The sequence below is a fragment of the Felis catus genome, chromosome A1 (assembly GCF_018350175.1).
Source record: "Felis catus isolate Fca126 chromosome A1, F.catus_Fca126_mat1.0, whole genome shotgun sequence".
Classification (NCBI taxonomy): Eukaryota; Metazoa; Chordata; class Mammalia; order Carnivora; family Felidae; genus Felis; species Felis catus.
Genome location: NC_058368.1, coordinates 150,597,344 through 150,620,409, shown reverse-complemented (window position 1 = coordinate 150,620,409; position 23,066 = coordinate 150,597,344). Strand labels below are relative to the sequence as shown.

General features: G+C 33.4%; 1 protein-coding gene across 8 annotated transcripts in view; it reads left to right on the top strand.

The window, feature by feature from the left end:
* The window catches only part of TMEM161B (transmembrane protein 161B), a 72,761-nt gene extending 50,940 nt beyond the window's left edge, over positions 1 to 21,821 (top strand). For 6 of the 8 annotated variants that reach the window (XM_003981137.6, XM_045033415.1, XM_045033424.1 and 3 more), the window contains 7 exons: positions 8,842 to 8,993; positions 9,515 to 9,575; positions 10,065 to 10,205; positions 12,898 to 13,011; positions 15,297 to 15,471; positions 16,539 to 16,635; positions 17,831 to 21,821. In XM_003981137.6, coding sequence (XP_003981186.1) covers positions 8,842 to 8,993; positions 9,515 to 9,575; positions 10,065 to 10,205; positions 12,898 to 13,011; positions 15,297 to 15,471; positions 16,539 to 16,635; positions 17,831 to 18,108 — 1,018 coding nt within the window. In that variant the 3' untranslated portion in view covers positions 18,109 to 21,821. The remainder of the gene's footprint in view (positions 1 to 8,841; positions 8,994 to 9,514; positions 9,576 to 10,064; positions 10,206 to 12,897; positions 13,012 to 15,296; positions 15,472 to 16,538; positions 16,636 to 17,830) is intronic. The other 2 variants (XM_045033414.1, XM_023258178.2) reach the window with 2 other exon arrangements.
* Positions 21,822 to 23,066: the final 1,245 nt, after the last annotated feature.

Here is a 23,066-nt window from a genome sequence, read left to right as displayed (position 1 = left end):
AGTGCACGTGATTTAAAAGGTAGTAAAACATATACATGTGCTTTACACTGTGAATTCATAAGTAGTTTTGGTTCTGTTAAACTCCAGGACACAATGTACTTTTTTCTGGAGTTGAGGGGTATGTTGTAGACTTTATTAAAATCTAGATTGAATTTCTTAAAATGTTAACTTTTATCAAATAATATGTACACATAGGTTATATAGACAAAAGTTCTTAATGCGTTAAAAACCAAGAATCCCCTTCTTGACCCTCCTTGCCACTTCTCATGTTTTTAGCTGATTATTTTGGTTTTTAAAAATCTTTGTATTTCTAAATATAATGCTTACACTATTAATTCAGCTCTGATAGCTGAGGATTTTTTTTCTTAAATTATGCCATCCTCTGTGCTTCTTCCTCTCTTTTATGTTCTTAGTTTAATTATTTTATAATTTTACTGAAAATTGTCAATATTTAGTGATAATTAAACCTATATAAATATTATTCATATGTGAACATTATCAGGTATTATAGCTTCTGTAATTTTTTCATTTTTAAAAATTTATTTATTTTTTCCTTGTATTTATTATTAATTCCATTACCTTTCCACAAGGTTGCTTATAACTTTTTTAGTTGTGTCCTGTCCCCATGTCCCCCTGACTCCCCTTCCCCACTGGTCCCTGTGGAGATGCTCTTCCTGGAGACCCTCCATTCTCTAGCTTTTATCTGGAAGGGTTGCCCTTCAGGCTTGCTAGATAATCATCCTTTTGTTGTTATCTAGGAATTCTCTTTGCCTTTTTCCCAAGTTTCATTTCCCATTTCCAGAATTCACTATTTTTCTCTTTTTTGGTTTGTTCATATATTTTGCTGGAGCTTTCTGCCAAAGTGTGCATGCAGAGTAACTAGTTTTAGATTGCTGTCTTATCTGTACTCATTAACCTGGATATAGGATTCCAGGTCATCAGTATTTTCCTTCCTAATTCCGAAGACATCACACCCAATGTCAGACTTTGCTGTTAAGGAGTACAGTGTCATGATGTGTAATCTTTTTCATATGATTTGTTTTTCTTTATTTTTCTTTTCAGGAAGTTTTACAGTTTTCATTTGTCTTGTTTTTGAAGATTTGTGATCTTGTAGTACCATGTTGGAAATCTTTATTTCATTCTTTGTGCTGGGCTTTTGGTGGGCTACTTTAATTTTGAAACTTCAAGTTTGGAAATTTATTTCATGATGCCTTTGATAACTTCTTCCCTTTTGTAATCCCCCCACCCCCTGTTCTTTTTCTGTCTCTTTTGTTAGTCAGATATTGTACCCCCTAGATTGATTCTCTTATTTTGTTACCCTTTACTGCTTGACGGAACTGTTCTTCAACTTTATCTTTTAAACCTATTTTTAAAATGGATTTTGCCTGTCCTATTCGAATTTTTTCTGAGATTATTTTTGATATCTAACCATGCCTTCATAGCATCCTGCTCTTGTTCCCAAGATGTATTGATCTTTGTTTAGCCTTATGAAATACAGGTATATCTCATGTATAGATATCTTTGTATAAAAACATGTGTGTATCTATTTGTATATATATAATTTTTTTTATTCTGCCGGTATCATCTTTCTTTTCTCCAACAAGTTATTTTCCCCTTTGCTCATTTTTTCTCTTTTATGTAAGATGCTACGCTCTAATGCAAGCATTGATAAACTGACTTGCATCCGGTTTTTGTATAGCTCTTGAGTGTGGGTTTCAACATTTTTAAAAGGTTGTTTAAAAAAAAATTAAGAGGGGCGCCTGGGTGGCGCAGTCGGTTAAGCATCCGACTTCAGCCAGGTCATGATCTCGCGGTCCGTGAGTTCGAGCCCCGCGTCAGGCTCTGGGCTGATGGCTCAGAGCCTGGAGCCTGTTTCCGATTCTGTGTCTCCCTCTCTCTCTGCCCCTGCCCCGTTCATGCTCTGTCTCTCTCTGTCCCCAAAAAAATAAATAAACGTTGAAAAAAAATTAAAAAAATAAATTAAGAAGCATACAGAAGAATATGGTACAGAGACTGTTGATGGCCCACAAAGCCTAAAATATTTACTGTCTGTTCCTTAACAGAAAAAGTTATCTGATCCCTGCTCTAATGTCTGGAGATTCCTGGCTTTCCTTTTATGTTCGAGAGTCAGGCACTTTAAGCAAATTGGAAACTATATGTAAGTAGGGCTTGGTTAGCTTCACTGGAGATTATAGCTTGGTAATTCTGAAGCTAGTTTTGTTACAGGTAGATCATAAGGTCATTTTCTATTGGTCTTTTGGACCTTTTGATTTCTCTAGGAGAGTCTAATCTCCTTGCCTGAGTATATGAGCCTGTTGCACATGTTTTGAAGGTGAGAAAACCTTTGAGTAGGTTTTCATTTATTCTAATTTCAATACAGTTGCCTTAATCTAAATTCTGTACTTCAATTTTAATTTTTTAACTTAATTTTTTAATGTATTTTGAGAGAGTGGGAGAGAACACCAGTGTGACCAGGGGAGGGGCAGAGAGAGTGGGAGAAAGAGAATCCGAATAGCTACCAGAGAGAATCTCTGATAGTACAGAGCCCAGAGTGGGACTCAGTCCCGGGAACCATGGGATCATGACCTGAGAGCCAAAATCAAGAGTCGGACGCTTAACTGACTAAACCACCCAGGTGCCCATAAATTTTGTACTTCAGATTCACTTTCTTCAGAGGCTAAATCTTCATTTTCTGCTGGAGTCAGAGTGAAGTTTGTTACTTGGCTGCACAGGGGGTGGAGAGTTGGGCATCCATTTTCTACTTATACAGAGGTCAACTCATACCTGTGTTTTCAGCCTGACACAACACTGTTGTGTTTTATAGAGAATTGTACCTTCTAGATTAGCTTTTCATGGAAAAGCTTAAAAGATTTAAACGTAATTGGGAATTGTATCTGAAGTAAAAATAACTTAATTTTTTATTATATAATCTATTTGTCCTAGTATACATTCCCATACTACTTTTTTGGTATTGGAAGTTTAGTATTTTATTTCATTATATAGAAAACAAGTTATTGCCAAGAACTACAAAGAAATCTGTAATATTCAAAATAGCCCTCTGAGGTGGTAAAGGTATTAGTTGCATTTTACAAGTGAAGACATTGGAGGCACAGAGAAATTATACATGGATGATCACATAATAGCAGTAGAACCAAGATTCATCCAGGCAGTCTAGATCTAGAGAATGCTTTCTTTCCATTTGTGTTACATTGTAGTTCAAGATAGCACATGATATACATAGCAAATGAATTACAGTAGTGAGCGCTTTGAGTTCAGAAGATGATGAGAATGGTCTCGGCTGGAGAATTAATGGTAAGCTTCATAAAGCATATGGAGTTTGAGTTGAGTCTTTGACGAGGTAGAGGGAGGGGAATAAGGTAGTTCAGGTAGTGGGTTATGATTTACGACAATATAGCTGTGAAATTTAGGAGATGGTAAATACAGCATTCTGATTTAAGTGGAAGCTTGAACATACGGGTATAGCCAGATCATAATACATTTCAGAATACTCTGGATATTTTACACTGTGGGTTATGGGAACATTTCTAATCTGGGACTCAATGGATACATGGTTTTAAGATTCATCCTAGTATTCAATTTGAATTGAGGATGCAGAAATTATAACATTTTAGGTGCTTGTGGTTAAATGGATTAAAGTAGTAGTGATAGAAGAAAGATTATGCCTCATGCCTGGATTAGATTGCCTCTAATTTTTTTTTTTCTTTCCTTTAGTGTTGACATATTTTGTAATTTAATTATTCTTTGGTAACAGAGTTTTGCGGTGGGTGTAAATCTATGAGAAATTTCATTTTGGTCATATGATACCAATTGGCTAAAATGTTGTTTTCTTCTTCATTGTAAAAGGAGTTGGAAATTATCTCCAGATTCTTGTATCCATTTTCAGTAAAAATGAAGCAGTGTTTTTCCAGCCTGGGCTTAGGTCCCTCAGGCAATGGGAGAGATCATAGCTAGTTCTCAAAAGCAGTTCAGTTGTGATTGCAGGGGGTGGGGGTGTATTTTCTTTTTTAATCTTACTCCTCTTTCCTTTTTCTCCCCCAACGTGTAAGCTCTTATTATGTCAAGGAAGAGGTAGACCTGTAGTGTTTGATACTAGTAAAATGAACCACCAGCTTTGTTTGTTTTATTTTTAAGTAATGGAGAAGAGTTAAATGAGTAAGGAACACAGATTCAGAATATCCTAGAGGGAAAAATTTGAACATCTGTGTTCTAGAATTTCACCATCACTCTTAAGCAGTATTTTGTGTTTCACTCCTTAAAAGCTGAAAGTTAAGGGGAAGTTTAAAAGACTTGTAAAGTTGTTCCTAACTTGCTTTCTTGGTGCTCAGAGATAGATTCTGTACTTCATTATAAGACACACTACCATTTACATGGCGAAAAGCTTCAGTAGTCCTATTTATTTGAAAAATCAGATTTTTGTTGTTGTTGTTATTTGCTTTCATAAATTTCACACTTAACCTGGCTTCAGCTCTTACTGAAGTGATGAATATCACTTAATCATAGATATAATGAGGTTATGCCTTTAAAATTGCATAATTTAAAAAAATAATGGTATAATAGAATGTTACATGTATAATACTTTGTTTTCTTCTCTGAGAAGTTAGGAAGTTTTAAGCAGAGAAGTCTTAACTTTGTATTTTTTAGTAATTGAACCACTAAAAAATAAATCATAATGTAAATTTAAATTACAGTGTGTTTACTTTGGTTAATTAGAAAACTATCCCACAAGGTAGTTTAGATTAATGCTTTGTAACTTTTTTTCTGCATGCACACACAGCTGGCTCCTCTCAGAAGCATCTTTCATTGCAAACAATGTGTTTTCACCCAGGTTAATGGAAGAAGTTTGCACTGATGGTGTTGCAGACCTTGCCTTTATTTCTGCTCACTGGAGACTCTTGATTACTGTCAGGGTCCTGTCTTGGGTATATAATCTTACTATTTTTTTCCCCTTGGAAAGACTTTTATTTTAAGCATCTATGGACTACCAGTGTTTGTCTTTGATGTGAGAGCATTATAGAAATGGAGAAAAAAATAGTGGTAAGATATATGTAGTGATTAAGTTGTAGAAAAGTTAAAAATAATTCACATTACATCTTAAAATGATGCAGAACCTAAATGTGCTTTGTTAAACCCTCGTTAGTCATTTTAATTGAAATTGACATCCTATCAATTTGACAGCTCTACTTAAGCTGACTATTATTACAAAGTCGTGCCAACTTCTGCAAGGATGCAGTATACTCTTATTGTTTATAAATGATTTAGTAGCTTTTAGTAGCCAATATAGAAAGAGGATTGACAAATATGTTTAGGGAATATTTGTACAGTAATGTTAGCTGATTTTAGAAAGAATTACGAAGGAATAGCACATGGAATATCACAAAATACTGCATTGCAGAATAACAAGTGCAAAGTAAATATCACTTTTGAAATTCTTACTCTAATTTTCAGAGATTATTGGTTTTGCAGATTTATAAGACTTGAAGGTTTATAAAAATAATTTAGCTTCCCCTTTCTCCCTTATGCTCAATATCATAGAAAACTGATACCTATTCTTGCATGGGTTAGCTTTTTTCTTCAGTAGAGTTTCAGATTTCTCTATATTTCTATAACCAGAGTTCTACAAAGTTAAATTGAGCAAGATAATTTTCCGTTAGGGTGCTGAATATTTGCTGTGGGTAATAATTATAAACTAATGGCATTTGCTTGTTTATTAGTCTTATTTTTTTACACTAAAGAAGTAATTTGTTCACATACCTAACCAAGTGTATGTTTAACCTGAGTTATAGTGGATATCAGAAGACATTTAGAATGCCTGATAAATGTCTTCAGAAGGTGTATGCTAAAGTTCTATAATTGTATTCTGGTTATATGTATCTTAAAGCAAGTATTCATTATAGCAAACATGAAAACATGCAGAGGTGTTTTTAATAAAAAAGTTTAGAGATTATCATCGAGCTTTCCATTACCTGGTTTTGTCTGGTCTTTAGAAGCAAATCAGGTGCTTTATTTATAGAATGTAGCATTGTAAATAATATAGTCTATGAAGAAATAGGTTAAAAAATTGAAATTAATTTCTAGTACAGCACTTTGTAGGTAGTCAGTACCCAACTTAACATGTAGATTGTATTCTTAAATGTTTAGGTGCCTGGGTGGCTCAGTCTGTTGACCATCTGACTTCAGCTGAGATCATGATCTCACGGTTCTTGGGTTTGAGCCCCGCATCTGGCTCTCTGCTGTCAGTGCAGAGCCCACTTTGAATTCTCTGTCCTCCCCACCCCCTCCCTCTCTCTCTCTTTCAAAATAAGCATTTTTAAAAATTTATTAAAAAATGCTTAGAAATAAAATATTTTTCTAGAGAAATAATGCTATAAGTGGCATCTCCACCTGTAATATTAGCCCATGAACATTCATTTGATCTATAAAGTAGCATATAAAACTATATTTTTTTCAAAGAAAATAACACTAATACTAATACGTGATTAGGAAAATAGATCACAGAAGTATTTATCTGGCATCATGGCATTTAAGAAAAAGACAGATTTGTGTGAAAGAGAGATGAGCTATGGTGCAAATAACCAAGATGAGAGCAGTGAAAGGCAGGAAGGGGATGGTTTGAAAAAATGAGGTTAGTAAAGGGTGTTAACAAAATACCCACACACTGTTCTGGGGTACTGGCTGAGCCCCTGTATTTTTTTTTTTTTTTTTTTTTGACATTTTAAAGGGGGAACTATAAGCTAAATAAGCCTTAGGAAAACAAAGTCATAGCCTTTATAAAACCCAGGCAATCCTTTAAATTCGTAACCATGGGTGGTAAATAATTTATATTGTTGTTATTACCAATGAAAAAAACAGATCGTTAGATTAAAACTTCAATTTAATTTGTTAATGTTTATTTTAGAGAGAGGAAGAGAGAGCGGGGGAGGGGCAGAGGGAGAAGCAGGCTCCAGGCTATGAGCTATCAGCACAGAACCCAACATGGGGCTCGAATTCATGAACTGCAAGATCTTGACCTGAGTTGAAGTCGGATGCTGAACTGACTGAGTCACCCAAGTGCCCCAGACTAAAACTTTTTCTGCGTTGTTTTTTACTTTGAGTATATTATTCCGGGGAAACAGTGTTGTTTTTGATATCATTCTTCAAAAAATCTATTTTACCCTGAAAGCATAGACTCATTACTATTTCAGCTTACCTAAACTACCTTGTAAAAACATTATTTCTATGGCAAAATACATTCACTAATTGTTTGAGTACCTATTATATGCCAGACATTTTTCTTGGCATTCTAACTACAGAAATGAACAAGGGATAAGAATCTTTGATATAATTAACTTTGCATTCTAGTGGAGGTTTATTTCAAGTTCCTTTTGAAAAATGCCAAAGAGTCATCTATCTTTATTACTTTAAATTGTCTTACTTTATGATAAGTGACCTTAACTAGTGTAGCTGTGATGCTCCATTTATACCCAGTATCCTAGGGAATATCCAAAAGAAATAGAGAATGGGTAATAAGTATATTAACCATTTTTAAATAGGGCAGAAAGGAATACCTTTTTAAGAAAGGTATTCATGAAGGTATTCATGAAGAAGGATTCTTCTGATTATGAGAATGTTTTCAACTATTCACATCTATCATGCATGGCATCTCTATTTTTAGAAGGTTTCAAGTGGTACTACTCAACTACCATATAACTTAGGTGCTGTTTACAGTTTAGAAGAGGCAGTATAATAAGTTAAGTGAATACTCCCTGGATTCAGATCACCTAGGTTTAAATCCCTGCTTCCTCTAATTTAGCTGTGTGATCTTGGGCAAGTTACTTAACCCTTTTGTGCCAGTAAAATTTTAAATATATAAAGTAATGGTAATAGTTGGTTAAGGTGAGAGTGAAATGAGTTAATTGGTAAGGCCTAGCACTTATAAATACTAGGTTACAGCTGTTACTATTTGTCATGCTTGACACATAGTTGATGTAAAAGTTGCTTTTCTAGATTTTTTTTTTTTTTTTTTTTGCCAAGCACTTTATTATTTTGTTTGGCAGGTTTATGCTTTCAAGGAGAACAATTTGATATAATGGAAACCTGGGTTCTAGCTTTGGATCATCCACTGGTTTGGTCAGTTAGTTGTGGGAAGGGCTCAGATAAAATAATCTCTTTAATATTTTTGTAGAAGATTAAACCATTTTAATTTTTTTTTTGATAGGTGAGCATGTTGAACCTTTGGCTGTTTTTGAATGCTCAACTAGAATTTATTTTCTCTGGAGTTTTTTGTTTAATGGTACTGTGAAATGATGATCCCAGATAACACAGTTTACCAGTGGCTATTAGTAATTCTCAAATTTTGAATTATTGGATGGTTTGCAGATTTCTGTGATGTGTGTTTGTGTGTTTAATTCTAAATTACTTGAAAAACATGCCCAATAAAAGATAGCTCCCTAAAATAACCTCTACCTTGGTGTTTCATGTCACTGGGAACCTATTTCATAAAACTGTTGTAATACTCTCCCAGTAAAATTTGAGTCAGATAAAATAGAAATAGATTTTTTCCCTAGTTACACAGTTTAATGTGTGTATGCACTTTTCATTAATTTAAAAATGTTATAAGCTTTGCTAAAATTTGCTTGTTTTTATGTCCTATTTCCTGGAAGACTAATCAGATTTTCATTACTTTGTCACTTCCTTCCAAAGGGTACCTTGTAGATAATGATGTTGTGGAATTAAAATAAATGTTGTAGTCAGATTTTACTGGAGTTCAAATCCTGTAAAGATGGTTGTATTTAACTCCCCACAAAGTTACTTGTGGTTTTTCCTGAACTTTTCCTTTTGCAGCAAAGTTCTATTTTCATTAACTACACACTATTTTAAAGTCGAAGATGGTGGTGAAAGATCAGTCTGTGTTACTTTTGGATTTTTTTTCTTTGTGAAAGCAATGGCAGTCTTGATTGTAACAGAAAACTATCTGGAATTTGGACTCGAAACAGGTAATCATTTCAAATTACTTTAAAAATCAATTTTGCTTATCAAATGTTAATATTTTTTACTTCATTATTTAATTTTTATATCTGATACATTTTTAAAATTAGGGTTGAGGTGTTTATTCTGTAATGTCCTAAATAATTAACTTTTATTATTCTTAAATAAGATCTTCCTTTTTTGTAGTTGTTTTAGCTGAATTTTTTGTTACCTTTTTGCAAAAATGCACCCCTTCCCCCTTTTTTCCTTACAGTTAAGTAAGTTTCTACAGTGCTAAAGTTTACTCACATAGATAAAGATGCAAATTTTAATGCAAATTTTATGCACACTTATGGAATGTACAAATATCAAAGGGATGTTTTCAAAGACTGTTCCTGCTAATAACCAAATTTTATTGCATTATGGCATACTAATTAGCACATGAAAGAGCTAAGCTAGTCACTTCAACATTTAAGATGTTCTGTTTTCTAACATTTTATTTCCAAAGAAAGATTCTGTATTAAGAATATTTTTTTTTCTCTCCCTGCAGGGTTTACAAATTTTTCAGATAGTGCGATGCAGTTTCTTGAAAAGCAAGGTTTAGAATCTCAGTAAGTTTTTAAAAATACTAAGTATCACTTAAATTTTAATTTTTCCATTTTTTTGTACAAACAGCATTTTGTGGCTTTTTGTTTTTAATCTGTGAGGATTTCTTTTTAAGTAGATTGTCCCTTTTAGAAATATCCTTGCTCGTAATTTTTACATGTGTATAAAGTTAGTATGTTTCATAGAATTCTTATTTGTATTCTTATTTGGTTTAATTCCTTAAATAACTTTATACTGAGTTGTATATCAAATTCTATGTTGAATTTATTGGTTGGGTTGTTACCAATGTGGCTAGAGAGGCCTGATTTAGTTTATAGTTCACCCAAATATGGCTCATTATAATTGAGTAAGAGAACTCTTTTTGTAAAAGTTTACTTAGTTTCTATTAGTTATTGTGGTTTGTAAAGTAATGGATTAGAAGAAAGGCAATTCCTAGAAAGTTAACTTAGAGAACTTCTTACTTTTTTTATTTATTTTTATTTTTTTATTTATAGGGGTCCTGTTTCAAAACTTACCTTCAAATTTTTCCTGGCTATTTTCTGTTCACTCATTGGGGCTTTTTTGACATTTCCTGGATTACGACTGGCTCAAATGCATCTGGATGCCCTGAATTTGGCAACAGAAAAAATTACACAGTAAGCGGAAAATGTACATAAGCACATGCAGATAAATATATGTTTTCCATCTTAATGAAGGTATATTATTGTAATGAAATAATAAATTATTGTATTAAAAATTAATAAATAACCGTTTGATGTCATACTACTTCCTCTTCTAGAAGCAGGTTTCTTTTATTCACTTCTAAATTTTAAGTCCTATGTTTAAAAACATATATCATTTACTCAATTTCCTTTTCACTTGTTAAAATGGAAATGTCAGTACTTCTGTTAGTTCTTTTTAAGTCAGAAGTCATTGTTTATGAAATACTCCCTATAATTGAACTAAAGATCTGTGGAAATTTTCTTTAATCAGAACATTTTAATTAAAATGTTTTATTTAAATTTTATGTAAATAATTTTATGCAAATAATTTTTTACTTAAAATGTTTTTATTTTGAAAGTTAAAACTTTGTACATAAGAAATAAGTTTTGTTTTTTCTTTTTTAATTATTGATCTGTTTATGAGACCCTTGTTAAAATAATACATTATTTTATTTGGAGATTGCTGATACTGTACAGTGTTAAATATCATAGGTTGCTTTTAACTGCCAAATCCTATTTTAGTTCTCAAATGGAGAAATAATATTTGAATCTCCACATATAGTTCAAAACCCATTTACCATATTCTTTGTGGTTGTTACAGATGTTTTTTGTTGACTGTTAGACACCTTGGCAGAACACGACAGGTTTATATCTCTCTGAATTCATATCCAGACCAAATTTCCGTCTTGTCTTCATGTTTTGCAGTAGAACCCCAAGTTGAGAATATTCCATTTTGATATTTGTGTATATAATCTTTGAGTTTCTCTGAGTGATCATTTTTCCCAACATTTCTGTTCTTTAAAACCCTGTATTTAATGAAATTGTTTCTCTAGTCTTTTCACATTATCTCTCTTACCTATGTCATTTTTCTTTATTTTAATTTTGCAGTCTTTTTGGTTTTCTCCTTACCTCTGTTTTTCGGCATATGCTCTATGTGTGTGTTTACTTATTCTCACTTCCCAGTAACCACTTCTTCCTCCCTCTTTTTTCCCTTCCTTTTTACTCAGCATGCTCTTGGCTACATCCTGCTTTTCTCCCAACATCCATCCATCTCTCTAATGGCTTCTTTTAAAACAAAACCTGGTTCTCCCCCTCCTCTCTACACACACACTTCAGTCCACTAACCCCAGTGTTAGGATTTAAATAAGCTGAAAGGGTGGGTGGAGGGGAGCCCTTCACCAGCTACTGAAACCGCTGTGGGCTGCTCCTTGATACTAGAGTGTTCCCTAGCAACACTGCATACCTAATACTGCTGCTTTCTTCCCCTGCACCCGGTGGTTTACCCAGGCTGGGGGATGAAAGAATCACTTTATAAAAACATTTAAAGCATTTGGTGGTAGTTTAGGGTTGGGAGGGAGCCTATCTTCGTTTCCTTTTCAGTAAAATGTAGCTTCTTTTTAAAAAAATTTTCCCTTTGGGGTTGGGAGCTTTATTTTCAGTTCATTGCAGCCCCCAATCGTGTTTTAGCACTCTGCCATGATACAGGAGTGTGGGCAAGCTTGTTCTGTTGTGAGAATAGCAGGACTGGCACAAAGCGCGGCATTCTCCTCACCCCCACCACCAGGCACTAGTATGTGTTTTCATGCCAGAGCTTAGAACCAGAGTTCCACCTTTTTCGGTCAGGTTTTCATGGGTTTCTGACCCAGGCCTGTTTCCTCACACAGGTCACTGTCATTTGCATTGTAGTGATGATTTTAAAATGTTGCATGTATGTATTTAAAACTGTCCAGTTAAGGCCTTCACTGTGGTTAATCATGAAGCAATGTATGGTAATAAAGCAAGAATTTGTCTTTTTCTAAAATAAGAACTGTCTTTAGTAGTCATCTGCCTTTGTGGGATACAAACTTAGAACATTAATTAACAATGAATTATAATTCAGACTTAAAACCTTTTAGTGTATCAGGTATTTTGGTTTTCTGGAGTAATGTAAATTTCCTTGGTACATACAGGATAGGGAAATTAATTTCAGGCATGTTCATCATATGTCATGAGGAAATAAAAATATTTGAATCATGATTTTAATAGTCTTATTCAAACATTATGCATGATCATTGCATTTTGAAAGTTTCCTTATGTGTAAGTTGTTGCAGTAGGTTCCATGTGCCCTATGCCTGCTAGTATTTGGACCTTGCTAACACTGTTTCTTTCTTATACATAGTAAGGAGGCACTTTGTTTTAGCTGCACTGAAAAAGTATCAAAAGATGATGCCTGTATACTGAAAATCCATTGGATTCGTTGACTGTGGAAAGTTAGGGAATCATTTAAGTACCTGTGTATTAAATCAGGGACATCGTGGGAGATTGTTAAAGAACACTAGAACAGAACTGAACAGATTTTTATTTTAGTGCTAGGTCTGCCTTTAACCTGTGATACTCCCATGAGCAAGTCACTTAGCTTTCCTGAATCTAAATGTTCTCATCTGAAAAATTCAGATAATGAGGTAGTTTTGCAGGGGCTCAGATCAGTGTCCTGTAATAAGGATAAAAAAAAATAATGATGTCAGTAATACCTTATTACAGAATACTGAAAATAAGTTTCTACCTCATTTTTTAAGTTCCAAGTTCCTGTAGTTTATTAGTGTATTTTATTCCTGGATTTTTATGTTTTTTTCTTAAATACTTTCAGAACATTACTTCATATCAACTTCTTGGCTCCTTTATTTATGGTTCTACTCTGGGTTAAACCAATCACCAAAGACTACATTATGAACCCACCACTGGGTAAAGAAAGTGTCCCTTTGTAAGTATGGGTATTTGGTGGCTATTTTTTGTTTCCTTATTGAATCATAACTTTTTCAAAATGGTATTTCCTGTATTTAAGATTTTTAATGATAATATTAGGACACTGTACTTTTAAAACATAAATAGAAATGCTAAAAGATGTGTTCTAAAACTGAAGCTACTGGCAAATCATTTAACCTTTTTATGAATGTGAACAATTATTAATCCACACCAATATTGTCTTGCACACTTGTAAGTTTTTCTGCTTCCTCACATCATGTCTAGTTGTTACCTGACATTTTTCTGGTTTGGGGCCTGTTTTTAAGATACTTTCTGCAGTTCTTTTTTTTTCCCCCTTAATTGTGAAAATTATGGAGGAAATAATGAGTAGTACAAATGGAAACTCATGTTCAGCCATTATAAGAGTTGTTGATATTTTCCATATTTGCTTCCCCTTTTTTTGGTTTGTTTTTTGATGCAGTAGTTTTTCAAGTGAATTAGAAGTCTAATATTTTTATCCCTAAGAGCTTTAGTATGCACCTCTAAGAAATAAGGGCATTTTCCAACATAATATTATCATTATACCTATCAAATTTTAAAAATAATGCCTTGGGGCGCCTGGGTGGCGCAGTCGGTTAAGCGTCCGACTTCAGCCAGGTCACGATCTCGCGGTCCGTGAGTTCGAGCCCCGCGTCGGGCTCTGGGCTGATGGCTCAGAGCCTGGAGCCTGTTTCCGATTCTGTGTCTCCCTCTCTCTCTGCCCCTCCCCCGTTCATGCTCTGTCTCTCTCTGTCCCAAAAATAAATAAACGTTGAAAAAAAAAATTAAAAAAAAAATAATAATGCCTTAACATTATTAACTAATATTAGGTTATATTTTCCCTTTTAACAGAACTAGACAGTAAGGAAACATAGAAACAATTTATTAAAAGGTGCTAATAACTGCATTTGATATATTAACTCATTAACCTTGTGGAACCATGTTAGAGTAATAGAAAGAATCAGACAAAGCTGGTTCAAACCCCAGTTGTGATCTTCACTGAAACTGTCACTTGAGGGAGATTATTTAACTTCACTGAGCCTCTGTTTCCCCATCTGGAAAATGAAGATAATAGTATCTACCTCACAAAGTTGTCATTGGAATTAAATGAAAGAATACATGTAATGCAACCAGCTGGAAGTAAGTGCTTAATAAATGTTTCATTTACTGCTCTGCCTCACCAGAATTAAAGTGGAAAACCTTGACTAGTCATTGACTACACAGTATACATTTTATATTAATGTATTTCTTTTAGATCCTGGTACATATTTGTCTTGGAGTACTCAATCAGTGATGACCATGATGGTTTTTTTTTTTTTTTTTTAAGAGTTAATCTTAATGAACTAGGGAAGTATCTTTTGAAGTTGTAATGTTTTTCCCCCATACAAGTAAGTCTTAATGGCAGTTTTAACTTGAAAGATTCACAAAGTTTTTAAAAAGTAATTTCACATAGTTCACTGTCCTATATTAAGCACCTGATATGTGCTAGAGATTAAAAGAGATGCTGAGCATGGTCTAGGTGTTACTTTCCAATTACTCACAGTGTTACCTTTTATCAAAGCAGAAACCATGGTCTTTTAAAAACATTAAACCACAAAAGGACATCAGAAGTTACCTCTTCTTTCTAAAATCCTCTGAAAAAGCATCATAAGGGTACATCTTCTCACCTGGAACCCTCATCTTAGTCTTGAGGAATTGCTCACAGCCGAGCCAGCTTGAGCACATAGGTTAAATGACTTGATAGAGAGGATTCTGAGCCATCTGAATTCTTCATAATATATCAGAATTACTGGTTTTCCAATGATCCCAGTCAGGAGCTCAGCAGAGAGGTCATATTGAAATATCTGTATAATCAGACAAAACTCTAGGCATGGGTTCTTGGTAGTTCCACATGTAGTCCCCTATAGTTTCCTTTTTTCTTAAACTCTCCAGTTTAAGAGCACTCCACTTCTCTTCATTTCACAACCAATTTTTTTTTCACAGACAAGGGTAGATAGAGAAGAGGATCCCATGTACTTTCTGCTTTTTTCTTGTAGATATATGTTACTACTTTACTTTCATGATCTGTTTATCTGTCTAGTTCTATTGTGCAAGTCAAAGTATTCTATAGTAAGGCTGTAGTATAGTGGGATACTTTTGTTTTATATCTCCAAGTGTAGCTACGTATAGATATCCTGTGTTTTATATGGTGAAAATTGACATATTTAACTAGATGCTAACATATTTTGGTTTTTGAGAGCACCATATCAACTTTTTGACCTGTAGAATGACAGAAGCTACATTTGATACTTTGCGACTCTGGCTAATAATCCTGCTGTGTGCTTTGCGGTTGGCCATGATGCGCAGTCACCTGCAAGCTTACTTAAACTTAGCCCAGAAATGTGTGGATCAGATGAAGAAAGAAGCAGGGCGAATAAGTACAGTCGAGCTACAGAAAATGGTAAGTTTCATACTCTAGTCACAATGAAAAATAACAAACACTGTAAGAAAACAAAGCCTTTGATTTCCTTTAATAGTAATTTCATCCCATCATACTCTTAACGAAAATAAATGGTATAATCCTAAATTGATACATATTAAGAGACCTCAATCTGATTGTGGGGCGAAGTGAAGAAAGAATCTCAAGTCCTCTTCCTGCCTTAGTACTTTAAGTATCATACAGTTTGGGTTGCAAAGCTATAGTATGTCTACTATTGCTAAATGGGACCCCAATTGATTTGGAAAATATTACAATATATTATGTCTAGCCTTTAAGACTTGCGAGGTAGGAAACACTAGTTTTAGTGACTAAATTAATTCCATTTAACATTCTTCCAAGTATTTGAACATGAAATGTAAACATTTAACTTAATGTGAATTCCAGAGAAGGAAAGTGCTAGGAATCCATGCACCATTATAGTTAACTGGATCTATATAACCTGATCTTGTCTTTTTTAGAATTTTGATGTTGGGTCCCCTATTTTTCACTCTTCTTTCATAGTCAGGGACATTTATCAAGATTCAAACACTTTTCTTTTGTTTTACTGTACAAATTTTCACACTCTCTATAGTTTTACCTCAAATTTTAGTTGAATATGTTCATATAGAATGGGGATTTAATGTTTTTATTTATGAGGGGTTAATGACTCGGCATGTTATTTTTATTTGATGTTTTTGGTGTCTGTCTAGAGATTTTACCATTTTATTTTATATTTGAAATGTAACTGAATATGCCATTTGAATTTAAGTGATTATTTTCTCCAATTTATATTAATCGCTTAAGAAGAACTATTTTTAAGGAATTTATTTTAATATTTTCACATTTTAAAAAACTCATTTTCAAACTAAGCCTTTCTGAAGTCCATTTGGGGGCATTTATAATGAAGTGTAGACTTATTAGCATTTAGCTTCCTTCCCAAGATGGAATTACTTATCTCTTAAGCAATTCATTTTGATAATTACATGAAAGTTAAATTCACCCATAACACATTCACTGTGTTAGACACTTAAGGATGTTGTTGTTTGCAGGTGGCTCGAGTCTTCTATTACCTTTGTGTCATTGCACTGCAGTACGTGGCCCCTCTGGTAATGCTGCTTCACACGACTCTGCTTTTGAAAACACTAGGTAGGCATGCCCTGGTGACGAGAAAGGATGTCGGTTTCCTTTCTGCGTATAATTAATATTGCTTTTTGTTACCTACAAAGAAATAGGCCTCTTAAAATTGTTTTCTGTAAAAGTTTTAAGAAGAAACATGGAAAACTTTGAGCTGTAGAAGTTGATTCATCATCTTGGATTTGAAAACTCAAGTCCATATAGTTTTACAGTATTATGCTCTATTTGTTTGTAAGAATTGTTTGCTGAAGGTTAATTCCAAAATTTACTGAGAAACTCGAATGAGCACTCTTGGTCTTAGTTATTTTGTGTTGTAAGAGGATGATATAAGATTTTTGTTAGTGCCTAACGTTTAAATTATTGTAAGGTCCTTGTATATTTATATGAATTGCAAGATCCTGTAGTGAGGTCTACTTTAGATATTGACAGGATAAAGATTTCTCAGTGGAAGAACAAAGTTCTCCCATAAGTCTGTTCACTAAACTATCAAGTTCCTGTGTGGTGTTATTTGAGAGCTATCCATTATTGTATTGACCATTTCCCTTTGCTTAGATCAGGCAATCAGCCAGTGTGGGGGTTTAAGAAGCCCAAAGGAACTAGCAGTATTAGTTGGGTGTGCTTAGTAGATACTATAGAGCTGATGACAGATGTAAATGGCCTTTAGGAATCTATGGAACCTAAAGAAGTAGCTCAATTATAAATTATGTGACTCATATCCTATCCAACATAGTAAAATATATGATGAAAAAGTTTCTGGAAGCTAGCTATTAATAGTGTCTCACATTGAAATCGTAGATAGTTTCTGAGAAAGAAATTTATTCTGATATTGTAGAGGTAGAAAAGATTTCTAAGAAGTTACTGAGTCTGTCCCTGTCACTGCAGTAGAGGTAGTTGATTAATGTATTATACAAGGAAAAAAATGTTTTTATTATTTTACCAGATTTTACTGCAGTTAATTAAAAGTAAATTAGACTTTTTATGTGTACTTTTACTGATAAGGCCAGACTGTAGTCTAGTCAAGTTAAATGAATTTTTACCAGGTATGTAGAAAGGTTATTTTACTTTATTTTCAATGTGAAATAATTTGTTGTACCACTAAACTTGTTCTCAATTTCAAGTATAAGTTGAAAAAATTATTTTATTTTTTTAATTAGAAGCTTTGAAATTAGTCATTGTTCAAGTTTTACTTGTGTCTTGAATTTTCTAGGTAATCATTCCTGGGGGATTTATCCAGAATCTATCTCTACCTTGCCGGTGGATAATAGTCTACCCTCCAATTCTGTTTACTCTGAATTGCCATCTACTGATGGGAAGATGAAGGTAACTGTTACACAAATAACAGTGGCACTGAGCAGCTTAAAAAACATTTTCACTCCTCTGCTTTTTCGGGGACTTCTGTCTTTTCTGACCTGGTGGATTGCTGCTTGTCTCTTTTCTACAAGCCTTTTTGGGCTTTTCTATCACCAGTATCTGACTGTGGCATGAATCTCCGTTAACAGAAAAGGATATCCCAGCCACACTTTGAATTGAAATATCTGTGCCCTTGAAGGGCTGTCGGAAACTAGAAGAAAACAAATACAAAGGAAAAAGACATATCAGCATATCTTGTTTTAAATGCTTCCTCTGTATTCTCAGGGTGAATCAATGGTATAATATTTAAAATTACAGAGTAGATTATTAACTACTATACTGTGGCATTGGAATTTTAACTCCTTGTATTAACTGATGGTGAGAGGGCTATCTACAGAGGTAATACTTATGATTACCTTGGTTTACAGAAACCTCCAGCAGTCTTTGAAACTTCTCATATGACTCTAGTTCTTGATCGATTGCTCTTAATGGTATAACGGTACTGTTAATATTCATAGTGGCTGCCTATAGAACAATCTTCAAACTGAGCCATGCTTTGGAGGAGGGAAAGGAGCTAAAGTCACCTCTGTTGGTAATATATTAGTCACTCTTCAAATAACAACAATAGCAAAATCCAACAGAAAGGAAGAAATAGCTACTGTATATTACAGTAAAGAAAGCTGCATAGTAATTTTAAATTTAATGGAGATGTACATGGTTAATATCTACAAGTATTGCTGCTTGAGAGTAGCAAGAGTATTGTTTTAAAATGTATTTTATCCAACTTGAGGGATCTTTTAAAATGATTGGCTATATGAACATTTGCTGTTAGGCTTGGGACTCCCATATTTTATTTTATTCTTTGATCCTAAATATAGTCCTTTTAATAGTCTAAAAATATTTATCAATATTGATCTGACTTTTAAAAAATTACTTTAATCCTGCTGACTACCTGTATGTATTGTATATATATTATATATTAAATATATAATATATTGAAATTATAAAAGATGAAAATATTGAATCCTTAAATATTTTAAGTTGCTGAATGTATATTAAATGTGACTGAATGAGATGTCTTTGTATCTAGAAATTTTCTTTCTTTTTGGAATGAGATTAAAATACATTTTGAAAGTTCATCAGATTAAGCAATTTATTTGCGTTGCCTATGTGTGAGACTGCTTAAAATTATATAAGTACTTAGGTGATTTCTCCCAAATAAAAATCTTTTTATCACTTTTCAAAACTCAGAAACTTTCCCACTAACCAAATCTACAGGAATCATTTAAACATTGTTAAGTAGGATTTGTTTTAAGTTCATAGTGTTTAGAATTAGAAATGTTAATATTTTATTTGATAGGATGAAATTCAGGTAATTTGAATGATAAATTCATATGAAATAAAGAAAAAGTAAATTTTTTTTGATGCTTTTTACATGTAAAACCTAAAATTAAGGGTTTCAGTTATAAAGGGAATGAATGTAAGAGATAAATAAGGTTTGTGTGTGTGTTGTTTTTGTTTTGTTTTGTTTTTTAACAGAATTTATAGGTAAATGTTCTTCCATGTTAAGGTCTTGAGATTACATATTAGTGTTATTGTTTCAGTGCTATTATCACTGTTGAAAGCACTTTTGAAGCTCTTTTGGAATTCCTTCCAAGGCTTATGGTTCACATTCATTCAAATAATGGAATACAGCAAATTCCTATCTTTTGTTGCAGACTAAATATTTTGTAATTAGCTGATACTTTAAATATGACTGAGTAATAAGTGCTTAAATTGGATAAGATTCTTTGGTTGAAATGAATTGTTAATATAGCCTAATGATAGTTCATGCGTATTTCCAAAAGAAACATTCCAAATACATCTTAAGATAACAGAATCCATGAAAATAAGGATCTTCTAACAGGATGACAGCATTTATAACAAGATTATGACATTTATTTTGTATGTGAAAGTTCTGATATGTTGGACTTGAAAAGAACCTCACCTGATATTTATAACCATTTTTATTAAAGAGCTACATTTTAAAAATTAGAATTAAAGTTACTGTTTTGAGTTTCAAAGATTGTACTGTGGTAGAGTAATATGGAGGGAAAAAGGCATAGAATTTCTTATTGGATGAAATAACATGCATTTCTGAAATACTATTGATTCACTCTTTTTAAACTTGAATTGTCCCTAAGTATACTGTGAACGTGTGCAAACTGCACATTAATTTAATTAATGGGTTTTTTTTTTTTTTATTCTTTCCAAACAAATTTAAAGAGAATGATTGTTACAACTACTAACTGGTTTATTTAAGCATCTTGTCTTTGTACACAAATTCTGTTCCTAAGTGTAAAGGGTTTGTACTTTATGTAAAACAAACAATATTTTTAATTGAGATATAATTGACATATAGCATTCTATTTGTTTTAGGTGTACAACATAATTATTTATATATATGTATGATTCCAAATAATATTTTAATATTGTTAATTAGGCCAGTAGAATTCTTTTACTTTTTATGTTGGATTCTGGTCAATATAAATGCTTCATAGGTCAGTCACTTTACATTTCTGTTAAAGTAACTAGGAATCCTTATAATCTTGCTTCATATAATTTGTGGAATTGTATTTGATAATTTGTTGACTCCTGCCCCCCTATTCCCTGCCCATTGCACTATAAAAATCAGAGCTCTATTCTCTCTCCTCCCCCATTGAAATGTCTGAAATGAAAAGCATATAATTTTATCTTAATATCCGTATGCAGTTTGATTATCTTTGGCATTTTCCCCAGAATTCCAATTGCTATGCATAAATGACCAACGCATCCAAGCAGAATGGGCTCATTGTCTTATTGTTTCTGATATAAATATCATTGGTAAAATAGTGACATTTCTTCTTGAGTTATGATTCAGAAGAGATATTCATCCATTAATGGAATTGATAGGTCCAGGAAGCAATAAGTAGAATTCATTATGAAATCTATAATTGGAACTTCACTGGATAGATTTTATTCTTTCAAATGAAAGATTAAATTCTCAGTACTGAAAAGCATAGGGTCTCAACATTCTCTGAATTCAAACACACTTTCTGAGCCATCTCATAATTGAAAATGGTCTATCATGGTATATGGCTCTATTCAGCAAAATAAAACTAAGTGATTTTTGAATGTGGATCATCCTGCATCTTCACAGAGCTTTAGGTGGCTTAAAGAATCAGATTTAAACACATTTATGATCCTAGACCATGAACCCAGTATCTCAGATATTTCTACAGTATCATCTTTTAACTCCTACTCCTCTCATTATGTCTGTACTCTGGGTTTCTAACTCAGCTGGCTATATGCCATGAAAACTCTGACCTGGACACTAAGGATGATCACAAAGCTAATGTCAACCTCTCGCTTCTTTAAAGTGGTAAACATTTTACTTATTTTATTTCTTCCTAAGAAAAAGAAAAACCAGATTGAGCCTGTCCTTATGCTTGTCTTTTGTTAGTTGAACTTCTTTCTTTTTAGCTAGGAACTGTTAATGTTGGATGGGCCTATCTTTAATGATTCAGACGGCGTGTCTTTTTCTATTTCATTGTTCTTTCCTTTTTTTCCCCCTCAGAATCCCTTTATGTGGTTACTCCTCTCCTTTCTCCCACTTGGCCAAAGACTGTTCATTGTCTTAAATAAGGAGAAGCAGCATAATTTTGTGAAAAGAATATTAATTTAACCACCAGGAAACATCCTGTTTCTGCCTTCAATTAGCTATTTTTTGCACTTCTTACGCATTCAACCTATACTAATTAAATAGAATTGAATTATCGTCACTGTTGACCTCAATTTTATCATAAAATAAAGAATTTACATTAAATGTATGGCTGTGTTTTTCTAAATCTGATAGCAGTTTCTCTTCGTGTTAGCGTGAGAAAGATAAAGAGCAATTTTTGGCTTTAGGAATGGTTACAGATCGTGTTAGAGGACTTTGACTTACTGTTTGTTAAAAACTACTTCACAAAGAGTGTTTTCTCCAGGAACATTTTGCTTTGTGCTCATTTAATTATTCATTCAGAAAATATTTATTGAGTACATTTTATATTCCCTAAACTGCTCTACATACAGCAGTGAACAAAACATCAAAATTCCTCCCCCCCAAGGAACATAGAGTTTGATGTAGGAATGTAGCAAAATGAATATGAGTCAAATGTAGGACATATTAGATAGTGATAAGTTCTTTTTTGTGTGTGTGTGATGTTTATTTTGAGAGAGAGAGAATGCATATGCTTGTGAGCTGGGGAGGGGCACAGAGAGAGAGAGAGAGAGAGAGAGAGAGAGAGAGAGAGAGAATTCCAAGCAGTCTCCATGCTGTCAGCACAGAGCCTGGTGTGGGGCTCAAACTCATAACTGTGAGATCATGACATGAGCCATAAACAAAAGTGGGACACTTAACCAAATGAACCACCCAGACTCCCTTAGATAGTGATATGTTCTAATGAGTGGGAAGGAATCCAGGAAGAGAGAATATGATACGAGGTTGGAGGGTAGGGATTGAAAGAAAACCTCACTGAAAAGGTAATTTCTGAGTAATGACCTGCAGGAGATAAGAACCACCATAGTGTTTTTTTCTTATTATTCCTGTAGTTCATTGGTTGACAAAACACCCTGATTGCTCGTACTTTGCTATTTGTGAGCTCCCTAATGAAATTTTAGAAGAGATGGACAATATTGTATAGTCCCCTTTTCAGGTTCGTATATTGTACAGGAAGGATTATAGGCATGGAATTTAAATGCTGCTTGTTTGCTAATGAACAGTAAAGCATGTAACAAATGTAATCTCCTGAGTCCACTTGTTATAGTTTTTCTGTCAGGTGCTTTTTAACTTAATTCAAACATGTTTACATTTTATTTCAGTAGAACTTTTAAAGACTCAGGATTTCAAATGAGTTCCAGGACCCTAGAGCAATATGATGTGTCCATTTGGCAGTCAGATTTTACCCACCAGTTCTTTAATCTGTCAGATAATCTGTTACACAAAGGTAATTTACACAACGGGTAACAAGACTGAGGAAAAATTTGAATTAATAACATCTTATCAAAATTTTAAATAGATAACACAATTTGAG